We start from the raw sequence: 17742 nt of genomic DNA on the forward strand, positions 1-17742 counted from the left end.
GTTGGGGTGCAATACAATTGTGAAAGTAAAGGTTACTGACATGACAGAAGTTATCACACTATCATACGTCTTTGCAGTGAGTTTTTTGATGGGGTTGGAGTGAATTTTCGCAACATATCCAGATGTACATTCCATGACAGTTAAACATAATCTGAATAAAATGGAAGCCAAAGCACAGCATAACTTTCTAGTTCATTGCAGACATGACAGATAACTCAAAGAAAAGAACACGCATGAGAATCCTCTGTATACATTACTTTAATCATTTGTTGACAAACATGTCAAAAAAAACCCAACCCATTTTATATTCAAACCTAATTGTATTCCAAACACGTTTCTTATCAAAGACGAGGGGGAAAAAAGACCTCTAGCCCTTTAGAATAAAAGCAAACCTGTAAATAACATACAAAAGGCATAAATATCGAAAATCACAAAAGTACATGAACATTAAGCATCCACTACAGTCAGGCAATAACAAAAGTCTGCAGCCTGTGTTTGGAGGGAAGGTGTGTGTTTTCTGTCTTATTCCACAATAAACTGAGTAAATATTTTGCCTCTGGTACTGCATTCAGTAAATGTTTACTGTCGTATAATTGTGATAGAGGTGTTTTGTTTCATAATAGTTGTGTTCTAAGTGGAGAAATCGTCATCATTATGAGTGTCGTCATTGCATCAGTCACAACATAAACTTGTGCCATTAAGGTAATAGCTTTATCGGTCCTGGTCTTCTTTGTATGATGTTAAAAATGTATGACTGACTGTCAAATACATAAAGAAGGAACCAGTCGAGAAGATTCATGAGCACCATTTGCCAACACCTTCCCAAACGATAAACACACACATGCACACATATCCAGAATGTGTAATACACATTAAAATGCATTCTAAAATGCTCATATAGCACCCATTTTGAGCTGTCTCAGTATCTGGGTTGGAAATGCAAAAGGCATTGCATCACTCCTGTGCATGATGCAAATCCTAACCACTCCATCAGGCGTTTTTAAACTTTGGGGTAGTGTGTTGGCATGTACGTACCCACACATGAGTGCCGCTTAATTAAACATGCACTGGCATGGAGAAAAGATTATATTTTAAAATATTGTATGCAACAACAGCATCATTATGCAACAACAGCGTCATTTATCATAGTATAACCTTGTATAAACACTTAACAGGTGTATGTAGTTCAGTCATATCAGCTTGTGCACATCTGTTCCTTCCTTGTGAAACGATGGAACATATTAAGTCACTGAAGGCTGTCAATGTCTGATTTCCAATTTACACTCCAGCCAGCAAGGTTCCACTTTAGGTCGAAAGTCACAAATGTCAGCTAATTCCAGTCTGTGTGCAAATTACCCTATTAGCTGGCACAAGAATTTGCTGTAGGGAATTTTTTCTGGTTGAATTGACACCCTTTTATCTTTATCTCAAGAATACAAGGTCTCACAAAAGCGGTTTTCCTTTTTATGCAGCTGGCTGATTTCTGGCCATTCAGGTAGTTCAGCCATACTGTTAAATGAATTATGAACAGTCAGCAAGGAACTTGATAAGTTACGTAACCAACACTGCATACTCAACCATAAGCTGGCAGATTTCTACTGTATTGGGTATGAAGAACAAGGTCTTTTAATCAGCAAGGTGACTGATGAATTACCCCTATCCCTTCCTTTTTTTCTTTAATTAGGTCAAATGATCACATTAATAACGCTTGTGCACTCCATTAGAAGACGTTTCTAGTAAATATGACACTGATTTCAGTCATACTAAATTAAAAATTTTTCTTAGTTGATCATGTGAGTGACCAACACATTGCATCCCACCAGAAACTACCTGATTTGTGGTTGCACCGTTGATTCCAGTTGCACCAGCTATAAGTCAAGCCAGAAAGCTGCTTAATTTGCCTCATCTGTCAGACCGCGTGCATTTCCGACTCTTCTTTCTTAATGATGAATCACTTGCAGGCACATCACTGCAGGTCGATGATCTCGATTCCTGTACAGGTAATGAAGAATGAGAAGAAGAAGCTGAAGGAACCTGAGTCTGAGACAACGGCACTGTATTGCAAGTCAAGTTCATCTCGTTTGCTGTTTGTTCTGGACAGAATGCGCCAGTAGTCTCGGAAAGCTCTGGGGGAGAAAAGGGGGTACGTGGCCCTAGAGAATACTGGTTCTGACCAGTGCCCGAGAAAGCCATTGTTGGTAATTCAGTGTCAAAGTCCCTTGTGTATGACTGAATATCGCCCGGTGATCTTCCTCCCTGGGGATGAAGTGCCCATGCGTGTGTGGAGACCTGTGGGGTGACATCACGCTGAGAAGAATTGGTGTCCGCGGTCCAGTCTTTCTGACGTTCCTTTTCTTGCTCAATCTTTTGAAACTGGGAGTAAAGCTCCGTAAAGGGCGTGGGCGATGTCCTTTCCTCGCTGTTGGCAAACCGTTCAATTTCCGAGGCTGAGGGAAACAATGAGTGGGAGCCAGTCGTTGGTGAGGGAAAAGCCACAGAGAAGTCTGCATCATCTCCGCTAGTGCACACGTCATGATCCACATGAACCAAACGAAATTCCTGCAACCATAGTGATCATACATCTTACAGAACGTGGAGTGATGGCCAAGAGGTAATGTGTCCGCCTTGGAAGTGAGAGAATCAGAGTGCTGGTTCGAATCATGGCTCAGATGCCAATATTTTCTCCCCACGCTTGTCATTCAGATGAGACGATAAACTGAGGTCCCGTGTACAGCATGCATGTAGCACATGTACAAGAACCCACGGCAACAAAAAGGTTGTCCCTGGCAAAATTCAGTAAACAATCCACTTTGATAGGAAAAACAAATAAAACTGCATGCAGGAAATTTTTTTTTTAAATGGGTGACGCTCTCAGTGTAGCGATGCGCTCTCCCTGGGGAGAGCAGCCCGAGTTTCACACAAAGAAATCTGTTGTGACAAAAACGAAAAATACAAATACAACACCATCCGTTCACTGTTTTATCAATATACATCCATCGCTCACTCATTCCATAATAATGTTTACAAGTGTAAACGCACACTTCCAACTATAGGTTGTTGTTTTTTTCTTCTTCTCTGATTTCGTATTGCGTATTTGTATTCATATAAAAATATTACGTGTTTAATGTTTTGGAATTACTTTAGTTGTAAGCCATTACAAAACACGAATCTCTTGCCATATTCTTGAAAATAAGGAGACAGGAGCGATGCAATATTCGAATGAAAACAGGGCTAGCTACGTCGTTTTACATGTTATATTGCATTAATACTATGAAGATGTATGCCATTAGTAAGAAAACAACCCGTTCTTGAGATTAAACCATTGATTTAAAAAAAAAAATCTAGAAAGAAATGCAGGTACACAGGCAGGTAGGCAAGCACCCAAACCGGTAGTCAGATTGACAGAGAAATGAGTGAGTGGGTGGAGGGACTATTTTGTGTGTGTGTGTGTGTGTGTGTGTGTGTGTGTGTGTGCATGGGTGGGTGGGTGCGCATGTGTGTGTGTGTGTGTGTGTGTGTGTGTGTGTGTGTTGAACAGACACTACTACTTAGCTGAAACAACCTGTTGGTTGCTTTCGTTTCTGTTGGAGGTGGATGGTGTCGTCTTCAGACCGTAGTGTTTTGATTCCACCCACTGGTCCACGCTTCCTCTCCTGGTGGTGTGGTCACTCTGTTGTGTCTTCGCTCCTCTGGGGTATATTCTCAAAGCGCTCCTTTTATTTCTTGAGTCACTCGCTTCAGTCCTGCTTCGTCTGTCTCCCTGCTGACCAAATGATGGCCGACCAACGTTTTCTGATCTGGGCTGTTTGGCAATGTTTCTATCACTATACTGATCAAGTACTTCAGTAGTCCGTTTCCGTCTTTCTGTCAAACCTCGGGCTGCCTTGCTGATAGGTAATCGCGATGGACAACCCAACTTGGCTTCAAAACAGTACTCGCGATCTTGGTTCTGCTTGTCCACTTGCGAACGTCTCGAGAAGTGTGTGGGCTGGCGTATGTAAAATGGCATCCCTCGTTGACTGCTTTCTTGTCCACAGAGCTCTGTATGGGATTCATTCTTGTTGGGGGCCACTGTTGTTCCGTGGAGACCCAGGCAGATGTGTCTTACTTTTGGTGATGCTGAACTGGAGGTGGCTCCGTCTGCATTGTAGTCAAAACACCGCTGCCGGTCTTTTAGGTGCAGTAAGGAGACTCTGTCAGCAAGAGTATCGTTAGGTGTTCGACTCTTTGATTTAACAGTCTTTTCTTCACTGTACGCTTTCCTCTTTTCTGCATCTGTGCCGTGCGGCATCTGTTCACTGTCTGACTCTTGATCACTGTGAAGACCCAAGCAAATCTGTCTCAAAGCACCACGTGAACTCCTATCAACATTGTCAGCGTTCACTTCAAACCAACGTCTCCAAAACTCAGGGTCTGCTTGATTATATGTCCTCTTCGGCTTTTGTGATCTTGCACTGTCCGGTATGTAATGAGGTATCCTGCTCTTACGAACGTTTTCTTCCTCGCCCAACCCCCTGCTCCGCCCCTGATGCTGGTAATCAAACTGGACCTTACACCGTCTGTAAGGGTTTGGGGGTGAGGAGCTAAGACTCCTGCTGGACTCCTGGTTTGACGTAAGGACTGGACTATATTCCTTCATAAGGGGATCACCAGTGAACTGCAGATTATCCCTTTGGACACAGCTTTGACTGGATGTCTTGCTGACAGTCCTAAATCTATCACTTTGTACTCTGGGTATGACTTTCATTTTCGTATCGTGTTCTTCTTTATTGATTTGTTCCAACCGCCTTTGTATCTGCAACATAAGTGGGATGATGGATTCGCGTTGAGCTCTGTCTTGATCTAAGTAGAACACACATATTTACACTAGGATCGTATCGATTTCACCGCACCAAAAACTCTTGTACATTCTCGAACAGAGGGGGGGGAAAGGAAAGGAAAAAAAAGAGAGAAAAAAAAAAGAGGCAGACACAGATGAAATGTACTCACAAGTGTTGTAAGCATTCCAATGTTGTGTCGCACTCTTACTTTATGGCATACTTTTTACTGACTGAAATAACAGGACGTTTCATGTGCACGAGCGCATAAAATAATTTGATCTCGCACAAATATTTTACACACATTATATGGAGTAATTGAGGAATGCGCCAACAATTTAAAGATGAATACGTCGGGTTGCAACTACAATCAAAATTGCTTTAGATTGCTCATGATTATGTTTCCTTCTAGCTCACATATATTCAAAGTAACGTTTGTGAAAGCTCTCTCTCTTTGTATGGAGTATGACATGTGGATGACTATTGTCTTTCTTTCTTTCTTTTTTCCCCCAGAGGGCTGGATGAAAAAAAGTAATAATGTTTATTCCACTTCCTCTTTAAATAAAATTCGTTTCGCTTTGTCCCATTCCTCTCCCTCTCTCAAACACACACACACATATATATATAATATACATATATACACATATACCAAAACATTCTCATAAATGACTGGATATTCACTGTGGTCTATACACTGTTTCATTACGAAAATGTTGCAACACACACATATTCACGCGCACACACACACTATGTATACACACGAAAGCGACAATAGGTAAAAAAAAAAAATTTAAAAAGAAAAAAAAGAGCTTTACTCCTCGCTGGTTTATTCGAAAAGGATATTGGTGTCATCAAGCATGCACTGTTCAAAGATAATAATAATTGATATTTTTCATCTGCAGCGTACCTCCATACTTCTGTGACGTCTGCGGAGGCTGGGTGGTCGACGTTTTGCTGAAGGCTTGAGGTAAGTCAGATTCCCGTGTGGTGTTGCCAGCACCAGTGGTACCAGTCGTCCCGACAGGAGGTCCACATAGTCTCCATGACTGACCTACGAATATTCGATTCATGTCATAACCATAGTGCATCATCTCTACGTCACGTAGTCTGGTCGCTAGCGCTGGGCTCAGAGGCGACACACGTTCTTGCAGGCTGGTATCTTTAGCACATTAGTAGCAGTCGGTCACATTGGTTAGGCAGGCGATCAGACAGAAGTGAAAGAATTTGAGATCCACGCACAAGAGCATCCCGTTACATGAATTCAATAATTCCCATAGCAATTCGCCCACTCAAGCAAAACGTACAACAACGCCACTGACTAGACTCTGAAAATTATACAACCCCCACCCCACCCCCACCTTAACCAGCATGTTTGGGCAGACATTTTGTGTGCATGTGGGTGTGTGGATGAGCATGCGCATATCTAAGTGTTTGATGGGCGGTGGGGTATGAGGGGGAGAGGAGGGGGTGGGGGCAGGGTTGGTGGAGTGGTATGTGCGCACATGCAAGCGTTACTCAGTGTGTGAGTGACTTTCAGATTTCAAAGAATTTCATGTCAATTTCCTGTCGTGATATATGTCGTGTGTGATTGCGCGCGCGCGCGCACTTTACTGATATATGTGGATTTATTTCCTGGAAGCGATTATTTGAACATACTGATGTTGTGTAACAATTTTTTTTAAACTTGTTTTAATCTCTTTTTATGGTTTGCCTTACCATATTACCTACGTCCGTTGATAACGAGCCTGCGATTGCACAAATTAATTTCCATGTTGATTAATACAGCATTTTAAAAATTTGATTTGGTTTGGTTTGATTTGATTTACGATCGCACATTGTTGGCCAAACTAATGCTTTTCACCTCGACAACATAGTTTGAATAATGGAAATGTGCCCACAAAAACATCAAACATTTGTTGAGTTCGAAGATAATGTAATCGAATAAGCGCACATTCTTTTGGCAAAACAACAACAAACATAAGTTTGAAGATAATGTAATCCAATAAGCGCACATTCCTTTAGCAATATGTCCGGTAAAACTTTATCCCTTCTTTTTTCATATCACAAACACACACACACACACAGGTTGAAACAATACGAAGAAGGTGGTCACTCACCTGCTGGTCCTTCGGGCTGGAAGTCCCGATGACCGAGACCGACGACGAAGAGTTATTCAAAGACGAAGCAGACTGGCTTTTGTCCGCTCCTGCTTGTTTCTTCTTTTTCTTCTTTTTCTTTTTTTTCTTCTGCCCTTTCTCCCCTGCACTTTGTTGTTCTCCTGTGGCGCCTTCAGATTCACCTTCTTTCTTCCCAGAGCTTTCAACTTCAGCTTCTCCTTCTTGGGTTTTCTTTTTCTTTTTCTTCTTTTTCTTCTTCTTTTTCTTTCCACTTTCCTTTTCTTCTGCACCTTTCTCGCCGTGTTCTTTTTTATCTTCTTTTGTTTGGGCGTCTTCTCCTGGATCTTCTGGCGTTTTCTCCTCAGTCACAGAAGGTTTTTCCGTGTCTTCTGCCTTGTGTTTTGCATCAGCACCCTCCTCAACACCATCACTCGCTTGCTCGGTCTTTTTCGTTCCGCTATCCTCTGCAGGCTCTGCAGTTACTTCGGTTTCCATTGTGCTTGGTTCAACGTCGTGTATTTTTCCATTATCCTTCTCTTCCAATTCTCCACCTTTCTTGGGCACTTGGAGGTTCTCTTGACTGCTCTTGACCATCGGTGTTTCGTCTTTACCCGTTTCCTGGACATGTTTCTTTTCCGCTTCTCCCTGTGGTTCACCACCTGCTGTCTTCTCTTTTTCCACTTCCACTGGGCTGACATCTGTGGGTATGTGACTGTCTGATGCATGTTCCTGAGTCCTTTCAGGTGGCTGTGGCTTCGTGCTCTCTGCGACGGGTGCATTTGTCATTCGTAGAGGGTCAGTCGAGTCCTGATCATATGTTTGCGCACTGGATTTTGATATGGTCTTTGCTGGTGTATCACTCTGGGAATCTGACACGAGATCTGTCACCGTTGCACTGGTTCCCGGTGCAGCAGCAGCATCTGCTGAAGGTTCGGATCTTTGCTCTGCTTTCATTTCTGGTCGTGAAGGGGCACAAGAACCTGGTGTGATCTCACTCGCTCCGGCTCCCTGTTCTTCCTTTCTCTTTTTGCCGGAACTGTGTTCCTTAGTTGACGCCTCATCTTTTGTTCTTTTCCTGTCTCCATGTCCTTCCTTTCTCATTCTGGTCCTATCGTTGGGGTCTTTCCTGGCTCTTTCATGTGGGTGACCCCCTGGGCCTTTTCTGTCTGCCCGCTCTTCTTTGTTGACTTCATCAATAATATCGAAGACATTCACCTGCGTCCACACATCTCCCAAGTTTTGTCCAATTTGCATCGTTGGGGAAGCACGGCTGAGTGATTTCCCATTTGCTTTTTCTCTGTACTGAGCCTCTTTCTCAGCAGGCGCTCTTTGGTGCACTCCTTTTCTGTGTGGAGCGTGTCGCGCCTTCTCATCCTTTGGTCTTCGATGTTTGTCAGGAGAGGTTTCGTCCTGCGCAGCTTTAGGTGTTCCTATGCAAAGAATGCACATTGTAGCAAATCAGCCACTGTAATAAAGGCAGAAGAAATCGAGGTAAAAAAAAAGCAGTGTTTACGTTGCCATACACTTACAACATTGTAAATGGAGGACCAAAACAAATGAATGGAAACAAATGCATACAGATAAACACTTAAATCAGCCTTGTGCTTAGCTTATTCTAAATAATCCACGTTTTCCTGCGTTGTGTCTAAGTTAACAGTTTGTGTTTTTCCATCTGAGTCAATTGTAACCATAAAAAATCTACTCTTGTGTCCATGACAGTTTCTCAGATGGAAGTTGTCAGTTCCACGCTTCAGAACAACATCCTGCACTATATTTCGAAAAGGCTGAAAAGTCACGGAAGTCTCTTTCAACAGTAGAGGAGATCTTTCAGTTTCGGACAGACTCTCATTGCACAGATCATCGAAAATCTTTTCTGGCATTCTACTGGGTTCAGCTAACCGGATCTGTCGACTGTTGTTACGACCAAGTGACCCCCCTAACCTTGAAGGCTTGGTGTTTGTGATTTCAGTTTGTTCAACATATCTGCCCATAAACCAGTCATTTCCTTCTTTTATGGGCATGTTGGAATTGTCATCAAAACCACCGTTCGTTGTTCTGACAAACTCTGTCGGCCGTCTTTGGCTCAGTAGAGACTTTTCAACATCTTTCTCGTCTTGCTGTTCTGGGTGAACGTCCAAAACACTGAAGTCAACGATGTTGCGGGGGGTGCCCCTTACATATGGTGTATGCTTCCTGAGTTTTGAGTGCGTGCCAGGTTTTGGTTCAAGATCTTCGCCGATGAATTTCACGCTTCTTTTGTGTTTTGTATCAGAGCCACCGAAGTCCTCTGTGGTTGTTATGTATTCCTCACGTTGGATAGGACGCGTTGTGCATTCCTGTAGTGCATCTGTTGGGGATTTGTTTGGCTGTGTCTGTTGTGACTCGGGCCCACTGCTACCAGCGTAGACGTCGATGGGAAACGTATACTGGTCAGCCAACTCTTTACCCCCAATCTCCCTGCTGTTTGCAGAATTCCGATTTCTGCTGTCGGAGTGAAGGTTCTTGACGGAACTGATCAACAATGCACTACTGTTCTCCCCATCGTCTGGAATTCGAACTTGAAATTCGCCAACAATGGCTTGTGGTTTGTCCTGCGTCAACACAACTTCCTGCCCTGAGTCCGTCCTTATACTCCAAACCGCTTGTCCTACATGAGAGAACCGAAATAAACCCAGGTTACTGTACTCCCAACAAAATGTAAAACACACAGTCTGTGCTTTGTTTTTCAAAGGGTCATTCTAACTGAAGGAAAACAAACGAGGTACTGACACCTAAATACGGACACAACCCTGGAACACACTGTACCAACTGCCAAATTCTGACACAGTCTTGAAACACACTGTACCAATTGCCAAATACGGACACAATCTTGGAATAAATTTTACTAATTGCCAACTACTGACACAATCTTGGAATAAATTGTATCAACTGCCAAATACTGACACAATCTTGGAACAAATTGTACCAAATGCCAAATTCTGACATGATATTGGAACAAACTGAACCCACTTTTCTTTCATCAGTTGCAGCTGTGTCTCTTTAAAAAAAATTTTTAACTTAAAAAAAAAAAATCAATCCTATTCAGCATTTGGGGACAAAAACATGACTGTGTGTTTCATTTAGTTTAGAAGAGTACAGTAATTTTTTTTTATTTCGGTTAAATTCTCTCGTTGATGACCGCTGACTGATTAATTCTGCTCCATGCCCATTACAGAAAACTATATGATGAATAATGTCATTAATTTTTATTTCATTATCTTCTTTCATTTACTTGTAACTGATCTGTTCAGAATTGTAATGTGTGCAGTTACAATAATTTCTACTGTATGGCAATGTGCAGTAAAAGGAAAAGCAGTGTTATAACTTACCAGAGCCAGCATCTGTTTTCGCTTCGCCCTGAAAGGAAAAGAAAGCGTATCAGTATAAAAAAATCACCATTCTGTATTGGTATACTCGTTATTTCAAAATCACACGGATGCACGGTGTGTGGGTGTGTGTGTGAATGTGTGTGTGTGTGTGTGGTGGGGGGGGGGGCATGTGCATGCGTGGATACACACACATATATATATATATATATATATGTGTGTGTGTGTGTGTGTGTGTGTGTGTGTGTGTGTGTGATGGGTGCAAGACTGAAATATTCCCGAGAAATGTGTACAACCGTGGGGGAAATCTCGGTAAAATCTCAGCATGTGACATCGTTGCGTGTCTGAGAAAAAAGTAGAAACGTTTGGAAAAAAAAAAAAAAAAAAAAAGAGGAAAAGGTTTCCCTTTTGAAACAAGGTCAAGTTAAAGTCATCAAATCCATGAAGGTCAGGTTGACTGAATCTTTCAACAGCTTTTGACATTCTTCATCATTTAATGTCAACAGGATCAACAACAATCCAAAAGTCATGTGGGATCAACACGGACAAGAAACTGTCTTCTGATGTGAACCTGACCTTTTGTCAAGGTCACTCGGAAGCTTTGAATCATGAAAACATTTATTTTTGCATCATATCATTCAAAGGGTTATGAGGACGCATCAATTCAGTGAATTATATCAAAGGGTTAAGATAATTTTCAACATTTCAGAAAGTATTATGATATGCTCAAACGAAACCCAAGGTCAAAGCGACCATTCCTTTTCAACAGATTTCTGAATGTTACCACCGAATAGTACAAACCAAGCCAAAAATCGTTCAAAACATGTGTGAAAAAAAGAGAAAAAAGTCCACAAAAGAAAAAGACCCCCACCATCCTCCTCGGTCTGAAAGGTAAACGTTAGAATACACTGGACGCTGCACAGAGAGAGAGAGAGAGAGAGAGAGAGAGAGAGAGAGAGAGAGAGAGAGTCATCATTTTGATTTGACCATTTCCAATAACAACAACAATGATCAAAGTTGTTATCGTCGCTGACGTGTTGTCAAAGGTCAGGCTCGAAGCAAAGATGTTCAAAGTTTTTCTAAAATTCAAAATACACTGGCGCGTGGTGTATCACAATCTGTGCAACAAAACTATGTGTGAGAAAATCCTAGTCCGCGTGGATACAGGAATCACCATTTACCATAATCTTGACCTTTTGTCAAGCTCACTCGGAAATCTTTGACAAAGCATGAGTCACGAAAACTGTGGAATCAATGTTACAGAAATGTGGAGAAGCAGTAACTAGGGACGCAGCTCGGTCATGACTCCCAAAGACCAAACGTTACGTAAGTCTAGAGTTGTTTTCTTCACTCAGTGTGTGTGTGTGTGTGTGTGTGTGTGTGTGTGTGTGTGTGTGTGTGAAAGGGACAAAGAGAGAGAGAGAGGGGGGAGGCATGGGGGGCCGGGGGGTGGGGTGGGGGGAGGTCCGAAGAGCTAGAAACCTTAACATCCGACCCTGTCCTTTTAACTCCAAAGGGGAGGGCAGAGATTGTATTTTTAATTCATGTAACGCGCCCTTGACTGTTCCCTCCAAACATATGGGAATACCCCTTTCACTGCCGTCAGTTTTAGTTGGAAAATTTCAATTACTATGTTACCCCACCAAAATGAGGCTCAGTTTTGCAGTTTATCCACGCTAGCCCCCTGATACTGTAACTGAGAGCAAATCAAGTGAAAATAGACACAAAGTGTGCAAAATTATTCTAGTTCTTTAAATGGCAGATTTCCATCAAATAATCACTATTATCATTACAGATAAATCAACGATGAGAAAGCAAAATGGGATTGATAGCCATTCACGATTTGACATGATGGTCTTTTAAGGAGTAAACTGAATTGTTTTCAACAATTACATGCGATTATGGATACACCGAGTATTTGATCTGGATAAAAAATAAATTTGTTTTTGTACATATTCGTTCACACAATGTGCGCGCGTGTGTGTGGACAGGCTAAATAGCTTGACTGATTTAGAGAATTAGACTTTTAGTTCGAGGGCATATGTGTGTGTGTGTGTGTGTGTGTGCGCGTGCTTCAAGGCACTTGTCGGGTTTGTCGGTGTACACCAGTGTGTAACGTTTAGTAATGTGTGGGTGTGTGAACCTGTAAAAAGAATCAACTTACAGGTTTATTACCCTCCTGGCCTGTTTTCTTCTCCTCTTGTATTTCTTTAGCCAATAGGAAATCTTGATCGGACCATTTAGAGTATGGCTGGGATAGTCGTCTTTCTATCTCATCTTGGGTGTATTTCTGTAAACATTGCAATAATAACCAGCACTGAAAAATGACCTGTCTCAATTAACACTCCCACTCCCCACGATCCCGCTCACCCCCCCTCCGCCACAAGCAAAGTTGTAATAATTATTGACATGCTAATATATTTCACTTTCTTAAGGGGTGTGCGTGTATGTACGTGTGTCCGCCCGGGTTTGTCTTAACAGGCTAAGTTGAAACGTTATTATTTTTAACAAGGGCTTCTTTCTACACTGGTATGAATCGGCCTGGAAATCGTACGGATCATTGACTCTTAACAGTTCGTCTCTGTAAGCTTCGTTCCCACAGGAACGATCTGACTGGCTGGCTGGCTAATTCCACGTTTCTAAAAGTCAATTACCTGATTTTCTCTAGAATAGCGTTGTGTTTTAATAAAACGAGGTTTTGAAGCGTCAGATATAAAATTTAACCTTAATTAATAAAACAGTACCGAAATAAATGTTCGACTCGACTACGCCTCACTTTCACTTTCTCGCCGCCATTTTGCCAGAGATCGCTGTTCTTGTTCCTTGGCAGCGACCACAATCATCTAGTTGATTATTCTGTCACTTATGCAAGGGGTCCGCACTCGCGCAAAAAAACAAAAACAAAACAACCCCCCCCCCCCCCCAAAAAAAAAACCCACAAAAAACCCTGGGCGTGGCTTTTAATGGAGACGGGAGGCCCTTGACAGTTCTGCACTGTGGAATGGCGAACTGCTGATCGTGGCCGCGGCGTCGGCGTGGAGGTGCAGGGCGCAGGCTGGCTTTGATGCCTTCTGTGCTGACCAGGTTGTTGTGGATCTTGTACAGCATGGATAGGCGTGCTGTACGTCGTCTGTCCTGGAGGATGGACCATTTCAATTCTTCAAGCATGGCGGTGGGGCTTGAGGTGTTGTGGTAGCGCCTCATCACGAAACGGGCTGCCCTGCACTGCACCGCTTCAAACTTGCTGATGTTCTGCTCGGTGTGTGGATCCCAGATGCTGCTGGCGTACTCCAGGATGGGTCGCACGAAGGACTTGTAGGCCATTTCCTTGATCTTCCTAGAGCTGACTTTGATGTTACGTCGCAGGAAGCCTAGGGTCTTGTTGGCTTCGTTGCACAGGTGGTTGATGTGCGTGTCCCAGCTAAAATCGCTGCAGATGGTGATGCCTAGATACTTTGCGCTGGTGATGGTCTCCAGGATATGGCCGTGCAGACAGTAGTTAAAGTGGAGGGGGGTTCCTGCTGTGGGTCACGGGCAGAGTGGTGCACTTTCCAGCATGAAAGGCCATGTCCCATCTCTTTTCCCACATAGCAAGCTGGTTGAGGTCTTGTTGTAGATGGGCCTGGGCTGCTGGAGAAGTGACCATGTTGTAGACTGCCGTGTCGTCCACGAACAGGCGTGACCTCGTAGTCAGGATGTCGGGCAGATCATTTATGTAGATCAGGAACAGACAAGGCCCCAAAACGGAGCCTTGTGGGACTCTGGACCTGACTGGGATGAAGCCAGAACGCTCTCTGCTGATGACCACCGCCTGCTTTTTGTATCTCAGGAAGTTGGCTACCCAGGTGTTGATCTCTCCTCAAACACCATAGTAGCCGAGCTTGTGAGACAGGAGGCTATGGTTGACCCTATCGAAGGCTTTTGCAAAGTCCAACACCAAGATGTCAGTCTGCTTCTGGCTCTCGCTGTTGAAGTCAAGGAGCTGGGTCTCGCAAAACCTTCTCATGCGGAAGCCGTGCTGTTGGTTGCAGAGGATGCCGTGATGCTCGAGATGGTTCATGATGGTGCTGGTCAGAATGTGCTCCAGCACTTTACAGCATACACTCGTCAGAGAGACTGGTCTGTAGTTTGCCGGGTTGTACTGCTCTCCTTTCTTGAACACCGGCATAACATGGGCAGCTTTCCAATCAGCTGGTAGGGTGCCTGTATTGACTGAAGACTGGAAGATGATGGTAAGAGTTGGTGCCAGTTCGTTTGCCAGCTCCTTCAGGATCCTTGGGCTGATGTTGTCGGGTCCCGGTGCTTTTCCAGGTTTCAGGTTGCTGATGAGTTTCTTCACCCGTGGATGTTAATGTCAACCTTGTCTAGGGTTGGGAAGTCTCTGAGTGGGAGTCTGCATTTTTCCTGGAATTCCTCCTAAGAGAAGGTCTGGCCGCTGCCAAATACAGACTGGAACTAGCGGTTCAAGTTGTCTGCCTGTGCTTTTGGGTCAGACACCAACCTGCCTTCTTCCTTCAACGGCCTGACACCGGCGTTGGACGACTTCAGGTGTTTTACGTATGACCAGAAGTGCTTGTTCTTGGCTGCCTGCTCGGGGACTTCTTCGTCGAAGGTGTCGTCGAGGTAGGATCAGTATGCTCCTTGTAGGTGGCGCTGGACCTCTCTTCGGAGTTGCTTGTGCTGCTGTTTCAGGTCTTCTGTCCCTCGCTTGCGCATCTTTTTGAAGACGCGGTCTCGTCTGTTGATGAGTCGGTGTAGGGCCGGGGTGATCCAGGGCTGGCTTACCTTGACACGGACCTGCTTATGGGGGATGAACTGCTTGACAGCTGCATGAAGAGTGTTTCTGAAGCAAGCCCACAGCTCTTCTGTAGTAGCAGTGTCCTTCATCTCTTCCAAGGTGTTGGTGAGATTGGTCATGGACTTCCTGAGACCCTCCCAGTCTGCCTTCTTGTACAGTGGGATGGAGCACGGTGCCTGCTTCCTCTTCTGGGTGTAAACCACCACCTCACAGTAGACTGCAGTGTGGTCAGACAGCCGAGGAAGGACTTCCACTCACGGAATCAGCTGTGGGTCGTTGGTAATGAATAAGTCCAGGGTATTTTCCTCTCTAGTCGGTTCTTCCACAAGTTGTTCAAGGCTGTTATCTTTCATCATGCTGATGAAGTCACAGTGTAGTATGGGGTATACAGGCTTGGGTTTGAGGGCCATCAGCTTTCAATCCCAACTGGGAAAATTCAAGTCACCGCCGATGAGGAGATGAGCACTGGAAGTCAGCGCAGCCTGCTCCAGTGACGTGTTGAATTGGATCAGGCTGGCTTCATCTCCGTCGTCTGGTCTGTAGTACGCGCAGACGTACATGTACCTTCTACCTTGGATCTTCAGCCTCACCCAAATCAACTCACAGTCTACCTGCAACTCGTTGACTTCATAGCTGTCGATGGATGTATGCACCGCAATCAGGACACCACCTCTGGACCGGTTCCTGTCCTTGCAGTACAACTTGTAGGTGTCAGGGAAGATCTCTGAGTCACCGGTGGCGGGGTCAAGCCAAGTTTCTGTGCTGATAACAGTATCAGGGTGCACACTGTCTAAAAGGTTGAGACTGTTTGGTTTCTTGCCTGGGGCAGAGTGAAAGTTGACGTTAATCAGGTGCAGTGGTCTTCTTATTCACCCGTCTTGCTGGCTTACGCGTGATGGTGTGGAGGAATGCAGGGGACGTTGCATGTGGGTTTTCAATCGGGGTAGTGCAATTTGCTGACATATCTGGTAGGGAGGGGGTGGGTGAAACTGAGAACTCAACACCATGCAGATCAAGGGCGGTCTGACAATTAGGATTCCCACAAATGGCACAAAACCAAGGAACCCCCTCCCCAAGATCTTCATGATGTTGACAGTGCAGAGTGTCAATACTCTGACAGTGGGCATGGTACCACTGTTCACAGGTGTTGCATGCTAAACCCCTCTCTCCCCAGTCTACAGGCTGGTCACAGGTTCCACAGAGCCATAAGGAATGGGATTCTGAAGTAGTACTGTTCGTAGGACCAGGGTTTGGCTCTGGGGCAAAAGAGATGCTCAGCAGTAAACTTGCTAAATATAGTAATACAAGCCTCTGTCGACAGTAGGAGGGGAGGGTTGCAGATTTTCGTGTTGACGAGCGTGCGATGGTATGAACAAGGAGACCATAGTCAAGACCCGATAAGCGAAAGACAGTTTTGCTAGAAAAAAAAGTACTGAGTCCAAATTGGGGACAGTCAGTGTGACAGTATCACACATGAAGATCTTGTGACAGAAGATGGTGATGACAAGGATCGACAAATTTTCGATGAAAACATGACGAAAACATACATTCTGTATTCCAGCGATCAAGAACGGAAGTAATGTTCTTGTAGAAGGTACTCACAACACGAAGTTCAGATCACACTTTCGCAGTCCAGAAACAATGACAGATAATTCCAGCTGCATGACAAAGTCCTAAACATTCTAATTTCCAGTTCTACTATTGATTTCAATGAATAGGGCCAAAACACTATGAAAAAACTACAAATTTCGACTGTGGCCAGACGCTGAGACTCGCACGTGAACTGCTTGCCAACATGAGCTCATCAGAGTCCGAAACTGAATGCTTGTATGACAGTGATAATTCTTTCACCATTCCTGACCCTAACGATGATTCTGGTCGGGTTTAGAAAATCAATCACCAAACTGAGGGAACAACGAGCAGGTGTCCAATGAAGAGTGAGATCTATTTTTGGAAACCAATATTTGAAGGAAAAAAAATTGTTGTTAGTTTATATATCGATTGATTATTGACATTATAGAATCTATAATCTTGTTATTGTAAGTTGATTCAGACGGTATTCGATGATTTTTACTGTCAAAGAGATGCCTTGAAAATGGCGAGTGTTCTTTGTTTACTTTTTAGCAGACGAATTTTTTCCACTGTTGTGAAACGAGGTTAGCAGACGCCTTTGACCCGGAAGCTCAATACCAAAGGGCAGTTACTCCCGCTAGCGGAAGAGGGGCGCTGCAAACAACTCACTGGTGTTTTGGTCACCCTGCAGCATCAGCAAGCCAGTGCAGTGTGCACTTCACCTTTGAAGACAACACATCTCTGCACAAGCTCTCAGAAGATTTCCCTGCTCAACAACGACGTCCTGCCAGCACCGGTCAACAACCCGGCGATGGCAGCCATCTTGAATATGACGAATACGCCTACACTCACCCGCTAGGAATACACCTACACTCACCAACTACGCCTGCCCACCTGACATGACAACCCTGCCCAAATTCGACAAGAAGCAACGGTTAGTAGCCATAGGTGCTTGTTCCTTACAAGTGCATTGCCCAACGACTGGCCATCTTAATTAATTGTTTAGGGCACTGACACTTTATTGGTGTCAGAAGTGGGATCCACTTCATTATTATTTTTCGAACCACAAGTGA

The 17742-nt window shown here is 44.0% G+C and overlaps 1 protein-coding gene across 1 annotated transcript; it reads right to left on the reverse strand.

Moving 5' to 3' along the window:
• Window positions 1-11975: 11975 nt before the first annotated feature.
• On the reverse strand, window positions 11976-17491 carry LOC143294209 (uncharacterized). Its single transcript, XM_076605640.1, has 6 exons — window positions 17464-17491; window positions 15543-15917; window positions 14959-15314; window positions 14167-14632; window positions 13239-13817; window positions 11976-11995 (listed from the first exon to the last, which is right to left on the reverse strand). Exons 1-6 carry the CDS (start codon window positions 17489-17491, stop codon window positions 11976-11978), a joined length of 1824 nt encoding a protein of 607 aa, XP_076461755.1.
• Window positions 17492-17742: the final 251 nt, after the last annotated feature.

The sequence above is a fragment of the Babylonia areolata genome, chromosome 19 (genome assembly GCF_041734735.1).
Source record: "Babylonia areolata isolate BAREFJ2019XMU chromosome 19, ASM4173473v1, whole genome shotgun sequence".
NCBI classification, from domain to species: Eukaryota; Metazoa; Mollusca; class Gastropoda; order Neogastropoda; family Buccinidae; genus Babylonia; species Babylonia areolata.